Genomic DNA, 25,766 nt, shown 5'->3' with positions numbered 1-25,766 from the left:
GTGAGTCTGACACAGTCGCGTCACGCCACTCCCCGGCCACGCACATATGTGATGGAAAAACACGTTAGGCTGGCTGAGAGGGAGGGAGCCTGTTGTGTCATGTGCTCACTGACAGGAAAATATGATGTGTCTTTTATGATAAATACGAGATCATGTTCTGGTTTGTGCTCAGGATTTCCACATTTTGAGACCCTACAAGTCCATCCGTATCTGCTTGCTTCAATCTGGATTTGACTTCTTCACCGCAGGTTTATTGAGATTTTAGCAACAAACAAGTGGTCTGGAATAAATCAGGCATTTATCAGAGAGACTTGGCAGGCAGGTTTGGAAAAGACAACTTGCGTCAACATGAGGAAATGGAAAGCTTCCTACATGCATGCCATCTGCGCAAGAAGCAGCCTTGTTGGTGCCCTTCAGAGTCCCTAACAAATGCAATAAATGTTGTAGTTAGTCCAGTTTTTCATTCAGTTTAAACAATGTGCTCATGCTCACATTGTTCTCCATTTAAATGACTTTAAGGTTCTCTAAGAACAAATTAGACCGGTTAGCGTTCACACTGAAATGCAGGAGTTTCAAAGAATTCACTGATTTCATGACACAAACCAACATAAAGTTGTGCAAATTTGTGAAGCTGAATTAATGTCTTTCAAGATTTTTCCTTTACACCCAAGATCTGGAAAGAGTGATGTGTATTTTTGTTAACTACACCTGAAAGGTGATGCTTTCTAGAATCACCCTGCACTGAAATGAGAGCTGTGGGCCTTTTAGGGTTTGTCTCTACCAGCTAGAAACTACAATTTTTCCTCACTTTTCTAAGATAATTTAAACTCAGTTAGATTTAAGAATAAAGAGGATTTTACAGCAAATTCTCAATTGGATTGAACCCAACTATAAACTGGGTCTCTGATCTGTTTGCTGTGTTTATTAGTTTTCCTAGAATCTCCATAAGATATGTCATGGTTTGTGATTGTACCCTAGCAAAATGTGAATAGTTTTGCAATGCATTGTGAAACCCATGTTTTCCACTGTATGTAGCTGATGTATGGAGATCTTTATGCAATCCTTGAGGTGTTTGCTCACTGTTAAACTTGACAATTCAAATCTCCTGATGTCCAGCAGTTCAAGTTTCCTGATCTGTCCTGACCTACCAGATCATTTTGGGGAAATTCTCCTCAATCAGGTGGATTTTTCCTGTCAAAGCATCAATTTTAATTCTTTAAAGTTTCATGTTTTTTTTGTTTTGTTTTGTTTTTGTTTTCCATTTTAATAGTCACTATTATGCTGAAGAAAACACATAGCTGAAGTACTGACTCAACTTCCTACAATGTAAAGAATTTTGGTGAAAATCAGCTGAGTCTCTTCAGCACGCATTTCTTTTTCTCAGTTCAATTATCTTGCCTCTCTCCTTTAATAGCTCCAGAGTAAGGAATGCAAACACACCTGTCACTGCAAAGGGGCGGTCCTAGGAAAGGTATGTTGTCACTTGTTTCGACTCAGGCCTCACTCATTGACAGAGAACCACAGAGAGAGATAAGGCCTCTGAAGTGAAGCCCTTCAACATCTGCGGAAATGGAACTTTGGTGAGGAAAGGAAACAAAAGCAACATCCAATCATGACGTGGCGAAGCCCTCTGGCCCTGGTGAGGGATGCCCTGGAAGGTCAGAGGGCACGGGAGAGGGAACTCCGCAGCTTGGTGTCCAATCTGACGTACGAGGGACTGGAGAAGTCGAAGCAACCTAATCGCTTCTTCCTTTCTAACGCCATCAAAACCACAAAGTACTCGCTGCTGCTATTCCTGCCCATGAACCTTTACGAGCAGTTTCACCGTTTGGCGAACCTCTACTTTGTGGGCATAGCCATCCTGAACTTCATCCCCGTGGTGAACGCGTTCCAGCCTGAGGTGGCCCTGATCCCCATCTGTGTCATCATGTTGCTGACGGCCCTGAAGGATGGCTGGGAGGACTTTAGGAGGTACCAGTCGGACAGGAAGGTCAACAACACGCCATGTTTTATCTATAGCAGGTACGTTCAGGGGCTTCTTGTGTGCTGAATGCTCGTGCATGATGTGGCAGGTGTAAGCCACATTATGCACATCTGTTTCTGGTTCTCTGTATGTCTGCATCTGTGTATTTCATCGCCTCTGTGTCCCAGCACACCTTTGGGAATATTCGACTTAAAAATAGAGAATCCGTGGGAGATTATACAACGTTTCGCACCATCACAGCGAGCATGTTTGATGAAATCCTCATCTGAGTGTTACGTAAGCAGAGACAGTAAGGTTAGCTGTTTTCTATTTTTGAATGACTGGTGAAAAGAAAAAATTTACAAAGGATGACAGACTTTCTCACACCCTATTCTATGCTGTGAACTGGAGAGCACAAGAAGAGAGGAGGGGTTGATCCACTGAAGAATTATAAACTAAGCCTGGAAATATGTTTCAGTTGATTTTTTTTCTTGCAACATTGCTTCCTGGCAATAAATCTTTTACTGCGCCTGGTCACACAATGTTGTTGACATCTCGCTGTTGTACTAGCATTTGTGTCAAGTCAGTATGATTGTGTTGGTCATGAGTGAACAGCCCTCCTAAGATGTTTTGGGAGGGGAAATCCACGCCAAATTTCTGGAGATAGTCTCCAATAAACAATCACATCACGGAGGATAAAGTATAATCCTAAAAAGTGTGGCTACAGGATTCTCACTGGCTCTAAAATCTAATCTAATCTAATCTAATCTAATCTAATCTAATCTAATCTAATCTAATCTAATCTAATCTAATCTAATCTAATCTAAAATTACCACACATACATTTTCCTTACGAATGTGTCTCCATCTGGGGTGAAATTAAAAGTCTTTCTTACATTAAAAAAGTTTTATTATCAAGAAAAATGTATACAACAAAGATCAAAATGAACCAAAACTACATTCTCTTGCTTTTTATGCTGGGCACAGAAAGCTAACAAATTGCTTTGAAAGCTTTAGACAAGAGAAAACATTGCAGATTTTACCCAGTTCATGCAGAAAAGACTGCCGATTCCATGTAGAGTTGACTCAGTGTCAACTCTGCTGAGTTTCTGACACTTGTGCAATCAAATAATTAGCTTGGTCAGGTCCACTAGGTTCCTTTGAGTTTACTGGAACTCCTAAACTTTCATTGTTGGATTGTAAGGCGGTGTATATATAAATGTTTCCTGAAGCAACTCGAGATTTTTTACATCTTTTCATGTATAACAAGTAGAAACTACATTAGAAGTCATTCGTTTAGCCTAGTCATCTTTGATCCGCACGTAGAATGCAGTCAGACGAGAGAAACTTGGCCCTAATTCCCATCTGTTTCCCATCAAGTCTTTTTTTTCTCATTGTTGTTTGAATAGTTTTAGGTGAAGCATGAAATGTCTTATCCTGTGGGCCATCAAATACTATTTTTTTCCCATCTGAAACACTTGTCAGCCAAGTGGTGCTTAGGCACGGCAGCTCTTAATAGTGCTGCTAAATGCTATAGCATAAAACCAATATATTGTTTTTGTGCTAGCACTTGACTGCCTGCATATAGAGGACATTTATAACCATCAAATGTCCTCTATATCCAAGCATTTTGTTGTATTCAATGTTGTTTGAAAGAGTACATTTTCGCATAGACTGAAAGTAGCATCTATTATATGTTATACAAGATTTCACTCAACTTTGTTAAAATATTTTTTTTCTTCCCCCGCCCCCAAAAAACAGATACATAAGTTCCTTTAGTTTTAAAATAATTTCTCAAGTTAAAGTTCATTCTGAAACTTTCACTGTTTTGATATACTAACTCACTTTGCAGAGAAACATTTCTTAAAATGTTTTTTTTTTCCCTTACACAAAATCATCCCATGTCATCTGCTGACTCACCCAGATGTTGTCTTGTCTGCCGTCTGTGCGGAGTTAAGCTAATTTAACCTCAGGCAAAGGCTTCAGACTTTGCATTCAGATCATAAAGCAGCCTTGATGTGTTTGTTTCTTAAGTAAGCAGACAAGCACAATGTCCCAAAACGCTGAGTTATTCATATGAAATGTGATTCGTTATTCTCTAAATTATTACAAATTATTTATTTCCCATTCATTACAATGTCCTAATCGCTGTTTGTACGTTTTAGAAACAGTGGCATCAAATATAACAAAAGTCCACCCAACAGATCTATGTATTCCTGCCATGCAGAATTTGCATGGTGTTTGAAATATGACCTCAGCACTAATTTAATTTATTTAAACACCAAAGAATCTGTGAAAGAGATTGTGAAAAGATTTTATGTGATACAAATCATTTATCACCACAACCAACACTGTGTGGAAGATATGGCAGCCATGTTGGATTTTTATGGCTGGAGTAAGTGAAAACATCCACTTTGCCTGTTGGCATCCTTCATCCAAAATATAGTGACAGTGGGTTTTGTGTGTGTGCTGACATAATGAGGAAAAAGGTAAAGAAATAATTGTGTTGGCTTCTGTTGATGTTCTCCTGCTATCAGATCCCATTTAATATTTGACCTTTGCTCAGTTTCCTGAACTCTTGAGTTTAGTAGCTTTTTGGCCTGTCTGCATCATAGGATGAAGTTGAGAGTGTTGATGAAAAAAAAAATCTTCTCTGAATAAAAAACATGAAAAGCGCATCAGAAAGAACTTCAGACATTTGCAAAGCACTAAAAACAAAGTGGGGGCACATGTAATGCATATATAAACTCTGACTGTCTGACGCACAAAAGACATTTTTGAAAGTACGGTAACGTATGCAAGGTGATGAATGCAACATCCTAAAAATACAGCCGGCTCCCCTCCTGGCTTTGTTGGGAGTGAGGCGTGGTGTTGAGTAGTAACTAACCCATCAGGCTCTACATGCAGGGCAGCATACTTTTAACATCCTGTAACCGCTGCTCAGCTTGACATGCTGGTTTTTAACCATCATGCAAAACACTCCTTGAAATCTTGAAACTGTCTCAGTTCACAAAGTTCAGAACAGTTCATTCACAAAACGTCTTTTCTTTCTGTTCTCTCCTTCGAAAACACAGCAGATTTATTGGATGATCCAAAATGATCATTTCCTCTTTACATAGAGGTTGATGTTGCTTCGTGTCATTGCTCAATTTTTTTTTTTTATATTTTCAAGGAAATCAGGTTAGGAAATAATTTGAGCCAACTATACAGTCCTTCATGTTTCTGACTATACAAGAAGTACCAATGAACTTTCTTACAATTATTTAATATCTACATGATTTTGCTAAATCATCCTTTAAGAAGTAGCCTGATATGATTAGTCACCATCACTGTGCAGGTAATAACAATGCCACCAGGTGAGTATGAACCCATTTAAACACTGAGCAGATGCACAAATCAGCGTGTGGAAGAGCCTTAACTTTCTCAAGCTGAATAGAAACGAAAATGAAGTTAAGATCTTTGGGTAATGCACTTTCTATGTCGGGCTTTCCCATAAAATTTCAATAAACTTTGATGACGTCTTGTGAGGCACGGTACGTAAAAGCCAATCTGAGGTTTGATGGTGACAGATTCATTCAATAAATTTGTATATTCTTGAAAAGTCCATTAATTTCAGGAAATTTGTTACTAACTGAAACACATTAGATAGATTAACTAAATAGCAGCCTTTACTTCCATAAATTCTGATGATTTTTCATTTAAAGTTATTGAAAACATGAGGAATATTACATTAGTCCAATTTTTAGACGCCAAAATGTGGGCTTAATGCCCAAATTTTTGTCTGAAGGTGATTTTTTTCAAAAGGCACTTTTAATTTGACAAACGAGAGTTATCAGAATCTATATTCTAATTTATGAAATGTGACTGTGACTTCTCTGACTACAGGAGGGACGAGCAATATGTGGAGAGACGCTGGAAGGATGTGCGAGTGGGAGATTTTGTGCGGGTAGTTTCCAATGAGATCGTCCCAGCAGACATGCTCCTCCTCTATTCATCCGAGCCGAATGGCGTTTGCCACATAGAGACGGCCAACCTGGATGGGGAAACCAACCTGAAGCAGAGGACAGTTGTTTCTGGACTTCGGGCAGCGGTGAGAAATATTGCTGACTCGTTCTGACATTACTCACAGTCCCTGCTTCTCTTGCTAAATGTCAAAGAGGGAAATAAAAGTCAAAAAACATGCCTGTCAGTCCACATACATTAGAGCTTATATTTGGATTGCAGGCAGAAGGATTCAGATATAATTGTGTTGTTGTTCAAGTTTAGGTGAAGCTGAAAATAAAAGGTATATATTCCTACAGAAATGGGATTGCATTGTGTTTTATTCTCCAGAATCTCGGATTTGAACCGGAGAGCTTCAATTCGGTTGTGGTGTGTGAAAGGCCCAACAACAATCTGAATCATTTCAAGTGTTTCGTGTGAGTATAAAAATGCACATTTGGCGTAGATTTTAAAAAGAAGCCATTCTTCAGAACCTTACCAAGAAGCCTGACAACTAATTCCCACCCACTCACTGGACTTCTCAATAATAGCTGACACATCATTGGGGCTGTAATAGACCATAATCGATTTTCCCGGGCACCACAGCTCCTACAGGCGGTCAGCTCTGGCTGTTCATTTACAGACATAAAGCAGGAGAGCTCTAATGGGGAATACGTCAGCAATAATGAATATCTAACAAGGTCTGACAGTAAAAGCGATTGTCACTTTCCCTCGCTGCAGAGAGAAACCTGATAAAGACAAGGTGGGCGCCAACATTGAGAGTTTGCTGCTGCGAGGCTGCACAGTGAGAAACACGAATCACGCTGTTGGCTTTGTGGTGTATGCAGGTAATTTCACAACTTGCTGATTGCTTTAGCCTTCAACTTTTCAACAGGGCAAATGATGCATGTTTGGTTTGTACCTTGACTTTGCTGAGATTCAGTTTGTTTAATCAGTTTGTGAAGCTTTGCTAAATGTGCTGATGTAAGTTTGATGCTTGTTGCTAATACAAGGACGAAGCCTAAATTGCCAAAACAAATACAAAATTATGTAAATATTTTTGATTCAAATTCTAAACAGAAAGGCACAAATTATCATGATAATATATTTTATGAAAGATGTTAATGCAGTGTTTTCGTTTTAGGAAAATTGCTTCCTTATTTATTTTTTTATCTAAAAAGCTTGCGTATTTTTACCTCTGTACTAATATCAGTCTGAAGATATGATGAGGATTTTCATCAGTGTTTGAATAATGGCCTTCTTCTGAAATTTTCAAGGCCATGAAACCAAGTCCATGCTCAACAGCAGTGGGTCGAGATACAAGCGTAGCAAACTGGAGCGGAAGCTAAATGTAGACGTCTTCTTCTGCCTCCTTCTCCTCTTCACCATGTGCCTCATCGGAGCCCTTGGTAATAAATCACATCACTTAAATGCAAAGTTGCTGTGTGACATTAGGTTCTTGATTTAAACCATGCTCAATTTGATCATATGCCTAAACTCATCCTTCACAAAGAGAGAGGAAGCAGGAGGGATGTGATGAGGAATCCATGTTTCCTGTCTGTAATTTGAGCTGCTTTTACCCATACAGGTCACTACCTGTGGTTGGAGTCACTGCCAGGTGTGCCCTCTTTCCTGGTTCCTGACAGCAGCGGTCACCTGGATGTTCCCAGTCTTGAGAGTTTCTACATGTTCTTCACGATGATCATCCTTCTTCAGGTGTCAGACAGACATCACTCAAACACTTTGTTCCAACTCAGTTTAAACTCATTAAGCTAACTCTTTAGTTCTTGTCCTCTTTGTTTTTTTTTTCTCCCTTTGTCCTGTCTGCATTATTTTCCACCACCTCCGCTGGACTCATCGTTCCTCCTAGATCCTGATTCCCATTTCTCTCTACGTGTCTGTTGAATTGGTAAAAGTGGGTCAGATCTTCTTCATTACTAATGACATCGATCTGTACGATGAGGAGACGGACAGTCGGGTCCAGTGTAGGGCTCTGAACATCACGGAGGACCTCGGACAGATCGAATACATCTTCTCAGACAAGACGGGCACCCTCACTGAGAACAAGATGGTGTTCCGGCGATGCTCCGTCATGGGAACTGAGTATCCGCACAAAGAAAACGGTAAGGAGATATGTAAGGAAACAAGATGATGCTCCTTTCTCAGCTTATTTATGGACAATTCTTCTGGAAGATCATTTTAAAGTTTATGAGAGTTCTACATGGTCGCATGATGAAGGAAAATTTCAGTAAAGTATTTTGCAAACCACATCAAAATGTTATTTTCCAGGTAGATATTACCATTTTATAGCACAATTCAGTAGCTATGTTACCTTCAGTTGTTATAAAATGTTGTTTACATCAAATATAACTTAACCTCTTAACTGTTATGCTCAAAATGCTTACATGTTATCCAATGGGTGTCTTCATGACTGTCAGAGGGTTATAAAATAAACTTTGTAATTTCACCTTGAATTTGGCCTCTGTCTCTTTAAGATGCTCTTGCTGTTTCTGACATTCCCCACGTCACCAAAAAAATACTCCTCCATTATGCCATTTACAATCATTCTTAAGAGTATTGGAGTGAGAAGTAGTTTGTATAATAAGCTCAGCAGATGTGCAGTTCTATCAGGTGTTCGCTCATCGCTGCTGCCGCTAGTCTGAAGGAGCTGAGTTAGAAAGGTGTGGAGAGGAAGGCACAGAACTATATATGTGTGTATGCATATACATTTTATGTCTCTACCATGACTAAACGCAGCTCAAGGCTAATTTGACAAAATCTCTGATGCCTTCCAGCCATCCGCCTTGATGTCATTGATGAGCCTGAGTCTGAGGAGGAGGTTATCTTCAACCAGCATCAACAACTCCCACGAACCAGGTGGTCCTTGGAAGCTGAGGGCATCAGCCCGGCAGACACACAACTTCATGGCAGGAGGCGCAAAAGCAAGGTGGCAGCGAATGCACAGAGCGATGCGGCGTTCAGCAGTCCACTGGTATGAAGACCACATGCTCATTCTGAAATAATAGGACGTGTGACTGGGGATCACAAAGACATGACATTACGTCACGTTGGACTATAACACCTCATCAACTTTTCAACCTCGTTTGCGCATTTTTCGGATTTAAAATTCACAACTTTTTAATCAGCAAGAATATATATCAGACTTTTACAGCATATAAATCTGCCCAACGAAAACCTCATAGTGTCAATCTGTTTACCCAAATCTGACTCATCCCTGAGTCAAAGGCCTCGTGGTCCCTGTCTCTGTCGCAGATGGTCAAGCTTCTCGGTGTCAGCGATTGCTCAGCTTTGCCCCTGTGTTTTTGACAGGACATATGGTCACACTGAGTACCATTTGGCACAGACTACCAATTTTACATCAACTGTAAATGTGCACGATAGATTAGTCATTGCTGTTTAGACGTACAGTATAGTTTCTCTGTATCTATTTTTGTCTACAGAGCAAAGGGGAGGAGATACAGAGACAGAAAAACACAGCATGGATCCCATTTTTACTCCTCCTCATGCTGCGTCTCCAGCGGAGTAGAATCCCTCTATGAATAAAAATATAATAATGCTGCTTTCCTCTTCTCAGCCTTCTCAGCCTTTTAAGCCTGCCTTATCCTTGGTCAAACACAACTGAGTGGAAAGTTTCAATGAGAAAAACTTTCTGAGTCTATTACGTCAGCTTTGGGAGAACTTAATGTAACTGAGACATGGTTTATCAACATCCAGGCAGTATTTAATTAACAAGCTGATTAACTTTTGCTCCTCCAGGAAACTGAGGTGATTCCAGACCAGAAGCTGCTTCAGCAGATTAGCAGAGCAGAGAGCAGCGGCGGCCGCAGAGACGGCAACAGAAATTTTGATCCTCACCTGGACTTCTTCCTGGCTCTTGCCATTTGCAACACTGTTGTTGTTTCATTGGAAAATGCTCACAGACAGGGGGTGAGTTTACTGCAACTAACTCGAAAAACCATGAAGTTGTTTCTGTTTTTAACAATCAGTGTCCTGCAATTTCAAGAAAAGAACTGAAAACTGCCAATTTTACTGTGCCGTCTTTCTGTGTCATACAGAAAGCAGAAGTAACACACTTTTGCAAAAGCATTACAGTTTTCTCAGTCACTTTGGTTAATTTCTCAGAATAAAATTTTAATTCTTAAAACTACTTACACAGGTAATTCTGTCACTTCTGCACATCAAAAAAGCTGCTTCACATTTCTGTGAAGCAAGTGATTATGTACAGCACCCTGCTTTTTACTGCAATTTCAATTGCTTTTGTCACGTTGATTTAAATGTATTATACACACCTCTGTTGAATTGTCTCGACCACCACAACGGTTAAGCATAAGTTCGTCATAAGATTCAAAATATTGTCCTATTATGTCAAGCACATCGACATACATACTGCCCTATGTTCCCATTTCTACTTTTGTTTTTCATTTTTCTTGGATCTCTGTGTTGCTGTCTTCTCCTTCACAGAGACACGATCTATCAACAATTTCTAGTACTAACAGTAAAGGTGTAAATCTGAGTTTTGCCATTACGAAATATCCCACAAATACAAATTACAATTCAGAGTTTTAACATTAATTTACAGCAGAACATCCATAAACTGACACTGTTATATTAACAAGACGACTAAAGAGTTTGTCTTATCCGTAAACAATGAAATGAAGACTTGAAATTCTTTTGGACCTGACATGTTCATTGACACAAACATTTACCTTTCAGAGACGAACGAAGGATTTTAAGAAAGTGAGGGATTCTTCATTCACTTAGTATTTGCAAATGTCAAGGATGGTTCCAGAAATGCACCAAAGTTACTGAGAAAAACTGTAATAGCTCTTAAACCTTTCCACTTTGTGTCATATTACAATGACAAACTTCAATGTATTTTGTTGATTATTTATCTGATGGATCAAAAAAAGGAATATTTATGCACAGAAAATATAGTAGGCCTACATCTGGTTTAATTTGTTTGTGTTTTTTTTTTACAATGGCAGTGTGCTGTGCATTTACATGCAGTTCACTTAACGCTGATATCCCTAAATTATATCCAGTGAAGTTAATCTCCCTCCAAAGTCAACAAAATAATAATAAAGTCCACTGTTGTATAATGTAATCTTGGTACAAATATAGCAAGCAATAAAGATATCAGGGGTTAATTAGAGAACATTAGTGAACAAACAGTATCATGGAGATCAAGTAACACAGCAGGAATAATGCTGTAGAGAGGTTCAAGGCAGAGCTAGTTATAAAATTACATCTGAACATTTGAATATATCTCTGAGCACTGCTTAATGCATTATAGCTGTGGAGGAAATCCATTACTCAGGTCAAATAATCTGCTAACATGACAAGCACTAGAGGTGCACTCCACAAATATGCCTCTTATAGAAGAGTGGTAAAGAGAAAGCCATTCTAGGAGAAAAGCCATATAAGACCTATTTCCACTTTACCACAAGCCACAGGAGAGAGAGAAAAGATGAGGAGGGAGTTGATCTGGTCAGATGAGAACAAACTTCAGGTTTCTGGCAAACCCTGAAATGTTCACAGACATTTTTCAACCATTCTTCAGCGTGAGCTATTTACAAGATAAGATTGGGTAAAAATTCAATGTGAATTCTGGTGGAGGGGACGCCAAATGATTTACAGATGTGACTGTCAGAGATTGGATACAAATGCATAACATGCATTTTATTGTTTTCTTTTATTTGGAAACAGTTTTGAAAATCATATTTGTTACTTGGTGTCAGCAATAAAATACAAATGTCAAAGTACATTAGAAAGGCAAATTCCTAAATTGGAAATATATATTTTTTATAAATGTGGTTCGTTTGTTTGGCTCATAATAAAATATGTCTTTTACGACAGCGTTATAACTTTTTGCTATACTGTTACATTGATTCAGGAGTGCACGTCTCCACACTCCAGCCAGACGATTGACCCTTTGGAAACCTTTTCAAATTTGGTGAAAAAAGCCGGGGCTTTCTTCCAGCGCAACAAGAGGAACCGTACTCGCTCAGAAGATCCGGTCATAGACTCTGCAAAAACGGAGAACGAAGCAGACACAAACAGACTCCGGACTTGTTCTCTCCATCCTCCGTCTCAAAATGGCAGCACTATAGTAGAGGCAGAGGAACTGTGCTATGAGGCGGAGAGCCCCGATGAGGCCGCCTTGGTGTACGCAGCCAGAGCATATGGCTTCATCCTGCTGGCACGGACCCCTGACAGTGTGACTGTGAGGCTCCCATCTGGGGAGGACCTGGTGTTTGAGGTGCTGGACACCTTGACCTTTGACTCCAACAGAAAGAGGATGTCTGTTTTGGTGAGACACCCAGTCACCAAAGACTATGTGCTGTACACTAAAGGTGCAGACTACTCCATTATGGAGCTACTTGGAACACCTTATGCAGGTACATGCTGGCCAGACAAGTAACATTTCTAGATGCATTTCGTTCATGCTTAATAAATCGAGCTTATTGTGTGTAAACATTTCTGCTTCTGCTTCTAGAAAACTTCAGTGGTATTGAGAAAAGCATAGCAGCTGACACTCAATACCACCTTGACTGCTATGCAAAGGACGGCCTCCGCACACTCTGCATTGCAAAAAAAGTATGAAATCCTTAGCAATTCACACCGGCTTCATTTATCATACAGTACAGGAACTTGTTTTCATAATTTCTCTTCATCTGTGACAGGTTGTGAGTGAGAGCACGTATCAAAGCTGGTTAGGTGAGAGAAAAAGGGCGCAGGCTGCTATGGAGTGCAGAGAGGAGCTCATCATGAGAACCGCCGTGCAGCTGGAGACAAACCTCACCCTACTAGGTAACACCCACCAACCCCACCATTCCCAGCACTAGAGAGGCACATCCTCATGATGAGATCATTGTGTGAATGATGCCTGTCTCGGGATATTTGTCCTCCTACAGGGGCGACTGGCATTGAGGACCGTCTGCAGGAGAACGTCCCAGACAGCATTCTGGCTCTGCGGGAGGCAGGGATCCATGTGTGGGTGCTGACAGGTGACAAGCCAGAGACGGCTGTCAACATCGGCTATGCCTGCAGGCTACTGGAGGAGGAAGACCTGGTGATTAACATGAGCTGCAAAAATAAGGTGAGGAGGCAGCAGCCTGCTTCACTGAATGTTGCTTGTTTCAGCATGGCACCGTTATTTATTTTAAAAAAATATCATAACTTTATAGTAAAGGTATAAAAATACTTAACACGGCCAGTTGATGACAATTGAATCATAGATAGATAGATAGATAGATAGATAGATAGATAGATAGATAGATAGATAGATAGATAGATAGATAGATAGATAGATAGATAGATAGATAGATAGATAGATAGATAGATAGATAGATAGATAGATAGATAGATAGATAGATAGATAGATAGATAGATAGATAGATAGATAGATAGATAGATAGATAGATAGATAGATAGATAGATAGATAGATAGATAGATAGATAGATAGATAGATAGATAGATAGATAGATAGATAGATAGATAGATCTGAACAAGTGAAAGTCTAGCTCTCTGTCAAAAAAGTCAGAATAAACAGCTGACATGTTCCTCGTAAAAACTTCTTAGTCTCGTGCACAGATGCTGAAATCCGCTATCTTTGCGTCTTTCCTCAGGACCAGTTTCCACACTGAAAAGTGTTGTTTTACTCATCGTTTATTCCCTGAAAAAGAGTTTTCAGCTGGTCGTTCAAATAGAAAATCCTATAATTTGGTTACAAGATGGTTTCTTGGTCCAACCCTGTTAATTAATAAACAAAAGTTTATATTGCAATCTTGTTTTCTTTTTGCCCAAATCTGCATTCGCTGTAGAACTGTAGGAGATTTTATTTGTTTGTGTATTTTAGGTTGTGAATAAAAGCTCAAACATGTAAATCAGTAATATGGTGATATTTTCTTATATTTCTCACACTGTTTGCAACACAGAGGGTGCATATCCCTCTACTGCCTGAATATACATGTAAGTGATGAAATAGTCAGACGTGACTGACAGGTAACTTTGATGATTGTTTTCCATCCCCTGACAGAGGAGCTCCCTGAGTGCAGAGTCACAATTGCTCATATCAAGAAAACCCAGACTTATTGGTCTGGTATGATGTGTTTCTAGTCTTAATACAATCATGTTGGTTTTTATTGAAAGTGTTTGTCGTATATTGATAAAAGGGAGCTCTGTTCATATTTTTTTATTTTACTTCAAAACTCACTCAGTTCATGTGGGGGTATTTTTTCACTTAATTAACATACAATAATCAATAAATACCAAACAGAACAAGTTTTTGAATTTGCATTTCAGGTTTAGCATTTGTGCTAAAGAAAAACTCTACGATGTCACTTCCTGCTGTTTGTATTGCGTTACTGTTGAGTGCAGTTTCTGTGTTCAGTGAGAGTGGGACTCCAGCCTCGGCTGCCTCTCGCCTCCCACATTAATGCATAGAAAATTGACTTTAGGACCTTAATTAGGTGTGGACTTTTCCCAATTATGCCCAACAAATTTAATCATGCACAGACGAAACCTCTCAACAAGTATTTCTCATGCCAGGTAGAATTAGATCCCATTTTGTATTAAGAAGCTTTCCAGATTTGTGACAAGAATATTTCAACGTTAATTTCCGCAAGGCTAACTCTATGTTAGCGTATAAATGGTCAAAAGTAAAACAAAGTGTGAAACCTGCTGATTATTTTTATCACATTTAATGGTGGCTGTCAAAAAAGTGAGTCATGTTTCACATTATATCTTATGCTCACATAATGTCATAAAGAATGAAGTCATAAATGTAAAGATGAATTCCAGCTGTACAATAAAATATTTGACCAACACATTTTTTTTTTTATTCATAGTTTCAGTCATCCAAAGCTAAAAATATTTCACAACTTGTAACACTTTTGTATGCATTCATATTCTCATATATCTTGTTTGTAATAATGTTTTAGAAGTTTCACATAAGGATTTTCCGAAGTGCTAATTCAAGACGTTTCCTGCCTCCGACTTAAACGTCTCTATTCATTTGACCCCTTCTACATTTAAACTAAAATCAAAACCCTTACTTTCCACCTGAGCATGATAAGGTGTACGGTGTGGGGGCCTACCTCACTCAGGTCATTAAAATGTGGTTGCACAGGAACAAGCCTTTCATAATGACTTGACCATGTCTTCTCCTTCTGGCCCTGGATGGATAAAAAATTACTTGGCAGCTCTAAGGGATACACGTGGATCTGTCTGAAATAAGTGGGGCTGCGGCGTGTCCCTCAGAGACACTGGCAACTGATGACGAATGGGGTGAGATACCCCCAACATCGTAACTAATGCTTTCATATCTAATTACCAGTCTAATATTCAACCCTCTCAGGAAATACACTTTAATGAACATTTTTTTTCTTACAACCATAACTCAGTGACCACTGGAGAGATGACCTCCCACATCCACCTTCCCACCAACACTAATGAACTTCACTGAGAACTATAATCTGTGTTTAGAAAAAACGAAAACGTGGAGTAGTCATCATGACAACCTTCTTTTGGCTACGTCTGGAGCTATTCACACACAATAATGATGAATCTAATGGGACCAGAGCCTGACTCAGCACATACAGTAATCTGTGTCCTGTTAAAGAGCGGATTTCTACTGTGTCATCTCTATTTATTTTCTGGGCATTTTTGTAAAGCATCACTTGGTCCCTTAGCCAAACATATCCTTGTTTTATTGTAAAAAAAAAAAAAAAAATTAAATGCATCTCATCTTTAGCTAAATTTCAAGTCACTAGCAGCTTCTGTTTTTTCCAGGTTACGTGCACGTCCATCCTGGACTGCACTCTGGAGGAGGTGAGGAGGTACGGAGACGACCCTCGCAACGTTGGCACCACGCAGAACATTTCTCTGGTGATTGATGGAAACACGCTAGATATGGCTATGTCGCCTGACCTGCAGGAGCGGTTCATGGAACTGACGAAACACTGCCGCTCGGTTCTCTGCTGCAGAGTAACACCCCTGCAAAAGAGCGCAGTGGTGAGACTGGTCAGGGACAAGCTCAAAGTCATGACACTGGCCGTGGGTAAGTTAAAGTAGAATTTATATTGTGTTTGTTTTTACTCATCTAGTTTCAGAATTATGCTGAATCATTTAGTGGTTTGTCTTCAACTGGTCCGATGTCAAATCTAGCTAAACCACTTCTATTTCCAAAACTGGTTGATAAATATTTTAAAGGAAAACTTGACTTACAAATGTTGTGGAGTACATGTGCCACTGATTAAATTTTCTCATAACTAAGAGAAAAGGAAATAATCTTCTACTACGGCAGCTATCTCTACCTTTTATACGCTTCTTAATCATGTTGAATTTTAAGAAGCTACACATCAATTATACTTCATTTTTTTAAATGATGTTGCTTGCAAAATGAACCAATTATAGTTGACTTTTCTCTCTGGATTTACAAAAGTATGTGTGTGGAACCAGACACAACCGGGTAGACCAGCAGAGTTAACCTGATACACTAATTTATTAAATGTTCTCATAAAACACCTAATCTTGAGTGATCCGTGTTTACTAAGCGGTGCGAAATGACCACCCTTAGGGTAAATAAAAGAAAAAAAATTGACAAAAAAACGTAAAAAGTGACCACACAGGTAATAATGCTTCAAACTTTTTTCCCAGGTGACGGTGCAAATGATGTCAACATGATCCAAGCAGCTGACGTTGGCATTGGGATATCCGGTCAGGAGGGCATGCAGGTGGGAACTGACTTCACTATCAATAAAGACGTTTACATCCGTCCTACGCCCAGACTAAATCACAGTGTGATGTGTGTATTGGTCTTTTCAGGCAGTCAATGCTAGCGACTTTGCCATATCACGCTTCAAGCACCTGAAAAAGCTTCTTCTCGTCCATGGACACTGGTGCTACACTCGACTGGCCAACATGATCATTTATTTCTTCTATAAGAATGTGGTGAGTGTTGTATCTGAATCAGAGTGCTCTGCTGTCTGAATAATCTGTGTATTCTGTTATAAAAAAATAATAATAATGGTGCCTTTTAACGCGCTCCTCAGGCCTATGTGAACTTGCTGTTCTGGTATCAGTTCTTCTGTGGATTCACTGCCACAACAATGATCGACTACTGGCTGCTGATCTTCTTCAACCTGTTCTTCACCTCTACTCCACCCATCATGTTTGGCATCTTTGAGAAAGATGCTTCAGTGGAGGTGCTGCAAGGGGTTCCTGAACTGTACCGGACCGGTCAGGGAAAAGGGGTGAGTGAAGGAAATAAATTCAAAGTAACAATTTTAGTAAATATGACTTTTAATTATTGATTTTACTACTTTATGCAAATATGTGTCATGTTTTAATTTAGGAATACAACTTTCTCACTTTCTGGATTTCCATATTGGATGCCTTCTATCAAAGTCTGGTCTGCTTCTTCATTCCATATTTGGTAGGAAACACATCTATAAGTCTGTCATTATAAGTCACAGTAATTCATCTGTTAGTCATTCTGCCAAACATTTGACAACATGTTTTATTCTCCCTTTAGGCTTACCAGGATTCCGACATTGATATTTTCACCTTTGGAATGCCACTCAACACAGCTGCTTTATTTACTATCCTGCTGCATCTTGCCATCGAAATCAAATCATGGGTGAGTGCTGAACTGATATTTATATGTCGCTCCATTGGACCAATCAGTCGATGTTTTAACTAAAAAGGACCAAAGTGAATATTCTCCTAAACTTCAATAAAAACCTGCTACCATATGTTTGATGTACCTGACATCAAACCAATACTATTAAATTTTGAACAGATTTAGGTTTGTTCATATTGTTTGCTGTAATTAGATTGTTGGTTTTTTTAAATTTAGATTGAATTTAAATTTGACATTTATATCTACAATTATTTTATTCAAACAGCAATAAAGAACTGGCTGATTGGTAATGATGTCTTCCTGGTTACTTGCCAGCTAGAATTGGTACTGCAGCACAACTGGCTTCTTCAGGAAGTTAGAAAAGCAGCTCTTTAAACCTTGATGAGTGATTGCTTCAAAAAGTTGGAAAATTTTTCATTTTTTTTTTAAATGTTATTTCCAACTACGGTGTCCATTTCAGCACATAACTATTTTTAACTCTGCTTTCTTAATGTTGATCATTATGGTGTGTTTTGTCGAAATTACAGAAGTCTTCAATCAGAAAAACTAGTAGGAATGTCAGCGTAAGTCAGTATTTGGACTGTGATTGTTGAAAGGCTGTCACACATTTAAAACACAGTGAATGTTGAAGGTATTAAGTGCTTACTAGCACCGCTGGCAGTTGTGTCTCATCAAACCAGAGAAAGATTTTGTAAAACTTCTAGTTCTGCTACCAAACATCTCATTATATCTTATTGTGATGCTTATTTTCACTTTAACACACAGCTCTGTCAAAATATGTCAGAAAACCTCCTTCCTATAGTTGTGTGTAACTGAGTTTTATGTAACGCCTCAGTGCTGATCTTCATTACAGCCCCCAACCATGGAAATGTCTTCCCTTCTGGTTGATCTGAACCATTTCATAAAACCTCTTTTAACTCAATAACCATCTGAAGTTATTTACATAAAAATTGCACTAACCAGAAAAAGCTAATGTCAGTATGTGTATTTGTTTTGCTTTTGATTGTGTGGTAGACATTGGTCCATTGGGTTATCATGCTGGGCAGTGTGGCGCTGTACTTCATTGTGGTGCTGGCCTACACCGCCGTCTGTGTTACCTGTAATCCGCCGTCCAATCCTTACTGGATCCTCCAGGGCCAGATGGCCGACCCCATGTTCTACCTCATCGTCACCCTTTGCACCGTGGTGGCTCTGCTGCCCAGGTACAGTCCTCCTCTCTGCGTCTGCCATTCTGTGATTTATTGCACCAATTTATTTTTACAACACTTTCTGCTGAAAATAATACACTTATTTATATACTGATAAAGCTTTTTTTTTATTTATTTATTATGTTTCAACTCTGTCTTTCATCCTTAAATAAAATGACAATAGAAATTGACTGATAATGTATACAAATATGGAAAAAAGGAATTAAAAATGTATATAAACATTGTATTTTCTTTTTCTTATTTTCTATTTTTGCTTCGAAATGTAATAAAAAATTCTTACTGAATAAAAAAATGAATCCTCAAAGAATATGCTACAGAGATGAACAATTACACAGTAAAAATGTCAGAATTTGTCATCTTAAATTTAGAATCAGTTACAAAGTAGCTGGAGATTGATAAATTGTAGTAAATGCTATGAAAGCTTCATCGTTTTTTTCCAAGTTTCCTTTCTTTTTGCCTCACGGATATAAAACTTGGAGCATTTGCATAGCTGCAACCTGTAGGCCTATATCAGTATGTTTTCAACATGTGAATCAAATCATACCTATTTTATTATTCTGCATTTCTTTTAGACTTATTCAGCTCAATAACCATGATAACGATCCTTCTCCTTTTACTGCAACTACATTTGCAGATTTGTAAACGCATCATGTTAATATTAACGGTGAGGATCAGCTGCTGCTTCAATCGTCTTCCTCTCCCTGCTTCCTCTGAAAGTGCCGATTTTTTTAGCGAGAGCGCTCTGATTTACATCAAAAGCCTATATGTTTTTCACTGGCCTACTTTCTCATCACCGCGCTCTTTCCCTCAGGTACACGTTTCATGTGCTGAAGAACTCTGTCGCCCCCTCCCCACTCCTGCAAGGCAGGCAGCTGGACCGGATGGACCCTGCTACGAGGGACCAGTGGATCAAGGAGTGGAGGGGCTTCAGGGGTGGAGCACCGGCCAAACGCTATGAGCTGCCTGACCCACCCTCTCCTACCCTGGAGACCCCTGTGGACATCTTCCCCGACTTTCTCCCTGACTCTGATTTCATGGGGGATGATCTGAGCCTGAACGTCATCACGGAGAGCCGTCAGAGGGCTGTGCACACGTGAGAAACGGAGGCCACTGGATGGGAGTTCGAGAAACGCTGCGATGATAATTTATTCAGGAAACTGTAAATATCTTAACTGGCACATGTGTGACTCTCTGACTGTAGTTAATTTTGCAATAAACTGCTTAATTAAAGCATGCACAGACCTGTCTTCCTCTTCTCATCATAACAAAGCAATACATAAGCCTGTTACAATCCCGGTGGGTTTTCAGGAGGCGGTGCTAACCCAGTTAGTGGCCACCCACCCTTAAAAAGAGGCACCTTTCTCTAATGTCTCCAATATTATCTTCTCACCTATTTCAGGCCAAACAAATAAAGCGACTGTGAACATTTCTGCGTATGCTGATGGAGCATCTTCATTAAAACAAGCAAAATCCAAATGAAAATGAATCAGGTGGAAAATTGGTTTCTATGCTGCAAGTCCTGGAGCTTTTTATGGAAATGGAGTGTGCACAAGCACATCCACTTGTAAAAAGGGCTGAGTTATCATGGGCATACTTCATTATACAGCAGCGGCTCAGTTTATATAACACGCTGCCGCCCGCAGTTAGATCCCTGCTGCCCTCTAGCGTCGAAAATGAAGGGCTGTGAGAAGGTCACACGGGACATAGGAAAGCAGGGATTCAGACTGCTTAGATTTGGATTCACCACACGAGAGCTGTGAAACTGCGTTTCTAAGACGAACAACAATAAGAAACATAATTACCAGTTTCATAGAAGACTTGAGCTACCTGCTTATTAACACCATAAAGGGCATGATGATGTCATATCCGACTACAGGTAGAGTGAGTCTGCTCTACTTGTTTTTCTGGAAAAACCTGCAATCCCGGTACTCCCTTTGATACTCAGAGACAATTACACTCAATAAATTGCAACAGCATTGTTCCCTCAGCAATATGGTTGGACTGAAATATAAATACGTACAATCAAACTGAATGAGGTCTGCTCACGTTTAAGATCACCATGAGACCCCTGCTCCCCTATAATTACATAAATAGAGGGCGTGCAACATGGTAAAAATTTTATTTTAGAAGTTTTTAGTGTAAAAGCTCAATCATTTAATCAAATGTTTCATATGTGATCACATACTTCCAAAATAAAAACACAACAATCAGCACAAAGGCAAAGAACATTTCTTAACATATATGAATCTGTTTCCTAATTTAGCCAACTTGTGTCAAAAGTAACTAAGAAGTGATGCATGCATGGAAAAATTTAATACTGGAAGCACAAATCTGTTTTGCTCCAAGACAGAAAAAATGTTTTATTCCAAAAGAAAACACCAGCTTCTGAGTGAAATTCACTCTTGCTCAATAAAAGCTGGTTTATGAAGCTAAGGAAAAGGAGGTAAAAGGAACTGACTAAGTTTAACAAGACAGGACAGAAAGAAGATTATGGTTCTTTAAAGCAAATTTCTCCATTCAGGCATTACACCTGTTTGTTTGAGTCTGTCACAATATAACCCAAATGCCTATTTGCTGATCACTGATACTTGATATCACATTCCCCCGGTATTTCTCCCTCAAGTAAAAACTCAGGTAGCATGAGTTTTGATTCAGGATAAGCCAAGAAATAAGAGCCAGTCACAAAACAACCACATTTAACATGTTGTGAGTATTTTACAGATTTCTTGGTGATATTAGTTATTAAAGTTTGGCTTATAATGCCTAATCAGAGCAGGGTCTGTAAATTAACCTTTGGCTACATGGGTAATAGACAGAACCAGAGCTTTTGTAACATTACTTTTTTTATGTTGCATTCCTCTGTTTAGGTCTCTGCTTAAATAAAACTGAAATAGATAAAGAATGACAATATTTCCAGAAATTATTTGGTGTTTTAAAGTAACTTTTCAAAAAGTAAAATAGCATCGTAGCTTTGGAAAACCAATTTTTGTTTGAATAAGGCCTAAAAGGTTCCTTATTCGATGTCCAGATCGGTTATACTGTCTGTCACTGGCTGTTGTCCATTTACTATAACTTTACCAGGTGGGCATCATATCAGGGAACCACAGGCGGCCCAGGTGCTTCGACACCTCACTGTGGAGCTGCTCCATGTTGTAGCTGTTATCTGGAATCAACACGTCCTCCATGATCGACAGCTGCGTCAGTCTGCCCCCGCACATCTTCACAAACTCCACAAAGCCGCTGCAGGTCACCTCGCACTCGCCCAGCCCGATGGCTGTCAGGCTTTTACAGCGCTTTGCGATGCGGATCAGCTCCTCGTCCAGTGGATTGAGGCCGTTGGCACACACCACCAGCTCCACCAGCCGGGGGCAGTTCAGCCCGATGCGGCCCAGCATCTCTTTACTCACCGCCCGGCCAAAGTACAGGTGGGTGACCGGGGTCTCCTCGCAGAAGAAGGGATCAAACTCCTCTTCGTAGAGGAAAAAGTACATGACAATGTTGACCTTGGGGGAGTGACGGAGCAGGGCCTCCCAGCTGCTTCTCTTGATGGTGTGAAAGTGAGTCTGGCCAGGGTTTTCGCTTACCACGTCGATGCGGAGATGCTCCAAGTGGACGTGCTTTTCAGAGGACAAAGCAAGCAGGAGCTCATCACTAAGGAGATGGTAGTTTAGCGCCAGTTCCCGGAGGCCGTGGCACTGATCTGCCACACACAAAATACCTGAAGAGAGAAAAGACATCTCAACGTCAATAATTCATGGATGGACTGTCCACCCTTTACCTTTGGCTGCAAGGCTGTTTACACAAAAACTGATCTTAATAGACGTTCCCTGTTCAATTTAGTTCAAGCTAGTGTTCAGTCTCTAGACAGGAAAAGTAAAATGTTTATTTTTTATATAAAATATTGACTCCCAATGGATTAATACAAATCCATGCCCTATTTCTTAGATTTTTACTTGTAAAAACTTTGGAAATATTTACTACATTCCTTCAAGTTCACAATTATGCCTCACCTTAAGTGGGTCTATCACATTACATCTCATTAAAACTAATTGATATTTGCGTTTTCAAGGTGACAAAATGGGGCAAAGGGCACTGTGGACTACATCATTACTTCAGTCGTATAATCAACCTGCTGGGGAGACATGAGGACAGCTGCTCATCTTCAGAAGCTTCAGGGTGTCACTGTTGTTGGCCACCAACACCTTCAGAGATGGATCATCCACCGGGGTGTCATCGATCTTGATGGATGACAGGGACTTGGAGTTCACAAACACGACTGTCAGAGCAGAGACAAAGTGGGCCTGCGGAGGACAAGCTAGTAGTTAGAACAGAACCTTTTCCTTGCAGGAACCCTTTTACCAAGACTGTTGCATAAAAAGAGCAAGATGGGCAGAGGACTTACCTGAGACACATCCATGAAGCTGGACCGCGCTGTGGAAATCAACCCTAAGGTTTTGATGGTGCAGTTCACCAACTGAGAGAGAATGTCGCAGGCTGCCTCTGCAGACTCTCTGCTACTGTCCACCTGATTCAAACAGAAACAGGAATTCATAACTTATTAAAAACAATAAAAATAGGCCTATAAAAAATATATATCTGTAAAGCAAAAAAAAAAAAAAAAAAAGCCAAATCAATGTGGCAGCGCATTTGATTTGGATTAGAAAAGGCACATAATGTTTTTAAAGCAGCTGATCTGGGATCATTGTGGGCAGGAAGGGGGTGGAAGGCTCTTACTTTGAAGCTAACATACTGCAGGTGTTGGGCGTGCTTCTTGATGATCTGCTGAATGAGGTCGGGGTGAGTGGAGCGCAAGTAAGACGTGGCTGGCTGATTGAGCTCAAACTCGAACCGTCGCCACAGGTCGGGCATGTGAAACACGTCGTTCCAGCACCGGCACACGGATGAGGCTCGAGCCCGGTCCACCAGGGACAAGTGCTGGAAGATCTGCAGAACAATGTGGTAGGGCAGGTTGCCCCAGTCCGTGGGTGGAGACAGCGCAAAGCTGGGCTTGTGTCTTTTTCCTGGTTTCTCATGGTAGGGGAAGATGGGGCATTTGGAGTTGAGAGCAGACCTTCCACGTTTCATTTTGACACTACTGAGGTTTCTGTGAGATAGAAGGATTGGAACGGGTTAAACATTTACTACTTTGTGTAGTAAATGTTCAGACAATGGTGAGACATGTTTCCACTCCCAGTTACGGTTTTTCATGGCTTCTCATCCCAGCCTCTCTGTCTATGTTTAATTTCTAGTATATATAAATGTAGAGCCAGAAAAAGCAAAAATATATAGTGGCCTAAAAATGATCTTTCTATATTTTGTAATATCACAAATTAAAATTTCTATCAATTTGTGTGAATTTCATGTCATAGACCAAAACAGTCAAGGGCATAATTTGGAAATGAAAATGAATAATAGATAAGTTAAACATGTAAACATTGTTCTGCAAATTATGAATTCAATGAAAGGCATTCAAATAAACCACATTTTTCCTTTTTTAAAATAAAAGTTTTAATTTTATTTTTCTTCCTTTCCATTTTACAATTGTTTTCTACTTTATGATCTTTCACAGAAAATCTTGTTACAAAATGTTATTTCTGTTTACCACTGAATAGTGATCTTGTACAAACATTATGAAAGAGATCATTTCTCTGGGGGGCTTCTGATCCAAACAACTAAAGAAAAGTTGACTAATTGAAGAAAAACACGATTCTTGCATGTTTGTAAGTTTATGTGTGTTCCTACATTTCCTGCATAACTCTCCCCAAAAGGCAACTTGTAAACATAATCTCATTCTCTACGTGCTACACTATTCATGAACTACAAGCTTATTCTCCGCATATAAAATAATCATGTATTCATTGTGTTTCTTTTCTTCACTATGACTTTACAAACTCCATTTTCTATACGGGCCAAATTTGCAAGCTCTTTTAACCAAACACACATTTTATCAGAGCAGAAACAATGAAACTTTTTTTTTTTTTTCAATTGTAGCTAATAAAAAAATAACACTAAAAAGCGCCATTACTTACATTGAGTCATTAAAAGCATGGTTTCCGTCTTAGTTTGGGGCTCTGGAGGTTGAGAAGGCGCCGTTCACCTGGAGCCCTGACCGACAGTGACTAGGGGAAACCTGGCTGCTGCTGCTGATGGTGACGATGATGATGATGATATGGGACAGCAGGAGCTGCTCCTTTAATGAGCTCTCCTCTCTTCAGCGACAGCTTGACGCGGAGCGGCGGGTACACGTGAGTGCAGGAAAACATGGACCCGCATCTCTGCGCTGCTGTGTGCACAGGAGCTGAATATCAAATCTGCATCTGTGGGAAATGAACAAGTTTGGGTTTGTTTTCACAGAAGACAGTCAGCCCAGTCCCTTGTTTGGTTGATTAGTTCGTATCAGTCTGCACGGTCGCTCTGTTTGAATGAGTGCACGTAGATCCCTAAACTGTGTGAACGCAGGATGAGAAAGTGGGTCAGTGTGTCAGAGTGTGGACACTTGTGTGATCTTGTAAACAGGTATCAGATTGTGCGCAAGAATGACATCTGTGGCTATTCTGACACCTTCAGGATTTCCCAGGGGTGAATCTTGGCCAACTTTTGCTCACAGAGCACCAAAGTTTTCCAGAAGGACTTGAGGGGAAGCAAAGATCTGGTCTATGCAATGACTTATTTTGTGTTTTTTATTTGTCATTATTTTGTGGAAATCATTTTTCACTTTAACATTAAAGAATTTCTTGTAATTATTTTAGTCTTAAAATCAAATATTGTTGACCATGATTGATTTGTCAAAGCAATAAAAAAAGGATAAAACATCCAAAGGTCGAATACTTTTTTAGGCACTAAAAAATGTGGGGGGAAAAGCCCTCAAACATCTCACTGCTGAAATCTGTTAAGAGAGCTTTCCTTAGGTCGATGTCAGAGATTGGTAACTACGAGAAGCATCTTACTA

The 25,766-nt window shown here is 39.7% G+C and overlaps 2 protein-coding genes across 2 annotated transcripts; one reads left to right on the top strand and one right to left on the bottom strand.

Annotated features, from left to right (window-relative positions):
- The first annotated feature begins 135 nt into the window (after positions 1 to 135).
- Positions 136 to 20,155, top strand: atp10b (ATPase phospholipid transporting 10B). Its single transcript, XM_044127363.1, has 21 exons — positions 136 to 2,022; positions 5,848 to 6,052; positions 6,295 to 6,380; positions 6,685 to 6,791; positions 7,221 to 7,352; positions 7,532 to 7,659; positions 7,814 to 8,066; positions 8,739 to 8,935; positions 9,721 to 9,891; positions 11,858 to 12,362; positions 12,461 to 12,561; positions 12,648 to 12,774; positions 12,879 to 13,063; positions 15,758 to 16,025; positions 16,625 to 16,701; positions 16,793 to 16,918; positions 17,020 to 17,220; positions 17,322 to 17,402; positions 17,502 to 17,606; positions 18,624 to 18,811; positions 19,629 to 20,155. The coding sequence occupies exons 1-21, from the start codon at positions 1,613 to 1,615 to the stop codon at positions 19,912 to 19,914; spliced, it is 3,939 nt and encodes a 1,312-aa protein (XP_043983298.1). The 5' UTR covers positions 136 to 1,612; the 3' UTR covers positions 19,915 to 20,155.
- A 1,244-nt stretch (positions 20,156 to 21,399) lies between these two features.
- On the bottom strand, positions 21,400 to 24,920 carry fbxl3l (F-box and leucine-rich repeat protein 3, like). The gene is made up of 5 exons (XM_044126836.1): positions 24,847 to 24,920; positions 23,552 to 23,921; positions 23,220 to 23,342; positions 22,947 to 23,118; positions 21,400 to 22,535 (listed from the first exon to the last, which is right to left on the bottom strand). The coding sequence occupies exons 2-5, from the start codon at positions 23,900 to 23,902 to the stop codon at positions 21,892 to 21,894; spliced, it is 1,290 nt and encodes a 429-aa protein (XP_043982771.1). The 5' UTR covers positions 23,903 to 23,921; positions 24,847 to 24,920; the 3' UTR covers positions 21,400 to 21,891.
- Between the last annotated feature and the right edge of the window lie 846 nt (positions 24,921 to 25,766).

The sequence above is a fragment of the Gambusia affinis genome, linkage group LG09 (genome assembly GCF_019740435.1).
Source record: "Gambusia affinis linkage group LG09, SWU_Gaff_1.0, whole genome shotgun sequence".
Lineage (NCBI taxonomy): Eukaryota > Metazoa > Chordata > Actinopteri > Cyprinodontiformes > Poeciliidae > Gambusia > Gambusia affinis.
Note: the sequence above shows the minus strand (reverse complement) of the source record. Positions and strands in the feature narration are given on the sequence as shown.

What these genes read in the sequence shown, in the direction of transcription:
- atp10b (XM_044127363.1), top strand. Translation starts at nt 1,613, where the DNA reads ATGACGTGGCGAAGCCCTCTGGCCCTGGTGAGGGATGCCCTGGAAGGT. An exon ending in GTGCCTCATCGGAGCCCTTG is followed by an intron (nt 7,353 to 7,531) that starts GTAATAAATCAC and finishes TTACCCATACAG; the next exon opens with GTCACTACCTGTGGTTGGAG. An exon ending in AAAATGCTCACAGACAGGGG is followed by an intron (nt 9,892 to 11,857) that starts GTGAGTTTACTG and finishes ACATTGATTCAG; the next exon opens with GAGTGCACGTCTCCACACTC.
- fbxl3l (XM_044126836.1), bottom strand. Translation starts at nt 23,902, where the DNA reads ATGAAACGTGGAAGGTCTGCTCTCAACTCCAAATGCCCCATCTTCCCC. An exon ending in TGCAGTATGTTAGCTTCAAA is followed by an intron (nt 23,343 to 23,551) that starts GTAAGAGCCTTC and finishes TGTTTGAATCAG; the next exon opens with GTGGACAGTAGCAGAGAGTC. An exon ending in GCTTCATGGATGTGTCTCAG is followed by an intron (nt 23,119 to 23,219) that starts GTAAGTCCTCTG and finishes TGTCCTCCGCAG; the next exon opens with GCCCACTTTGTCTCTGCTCT.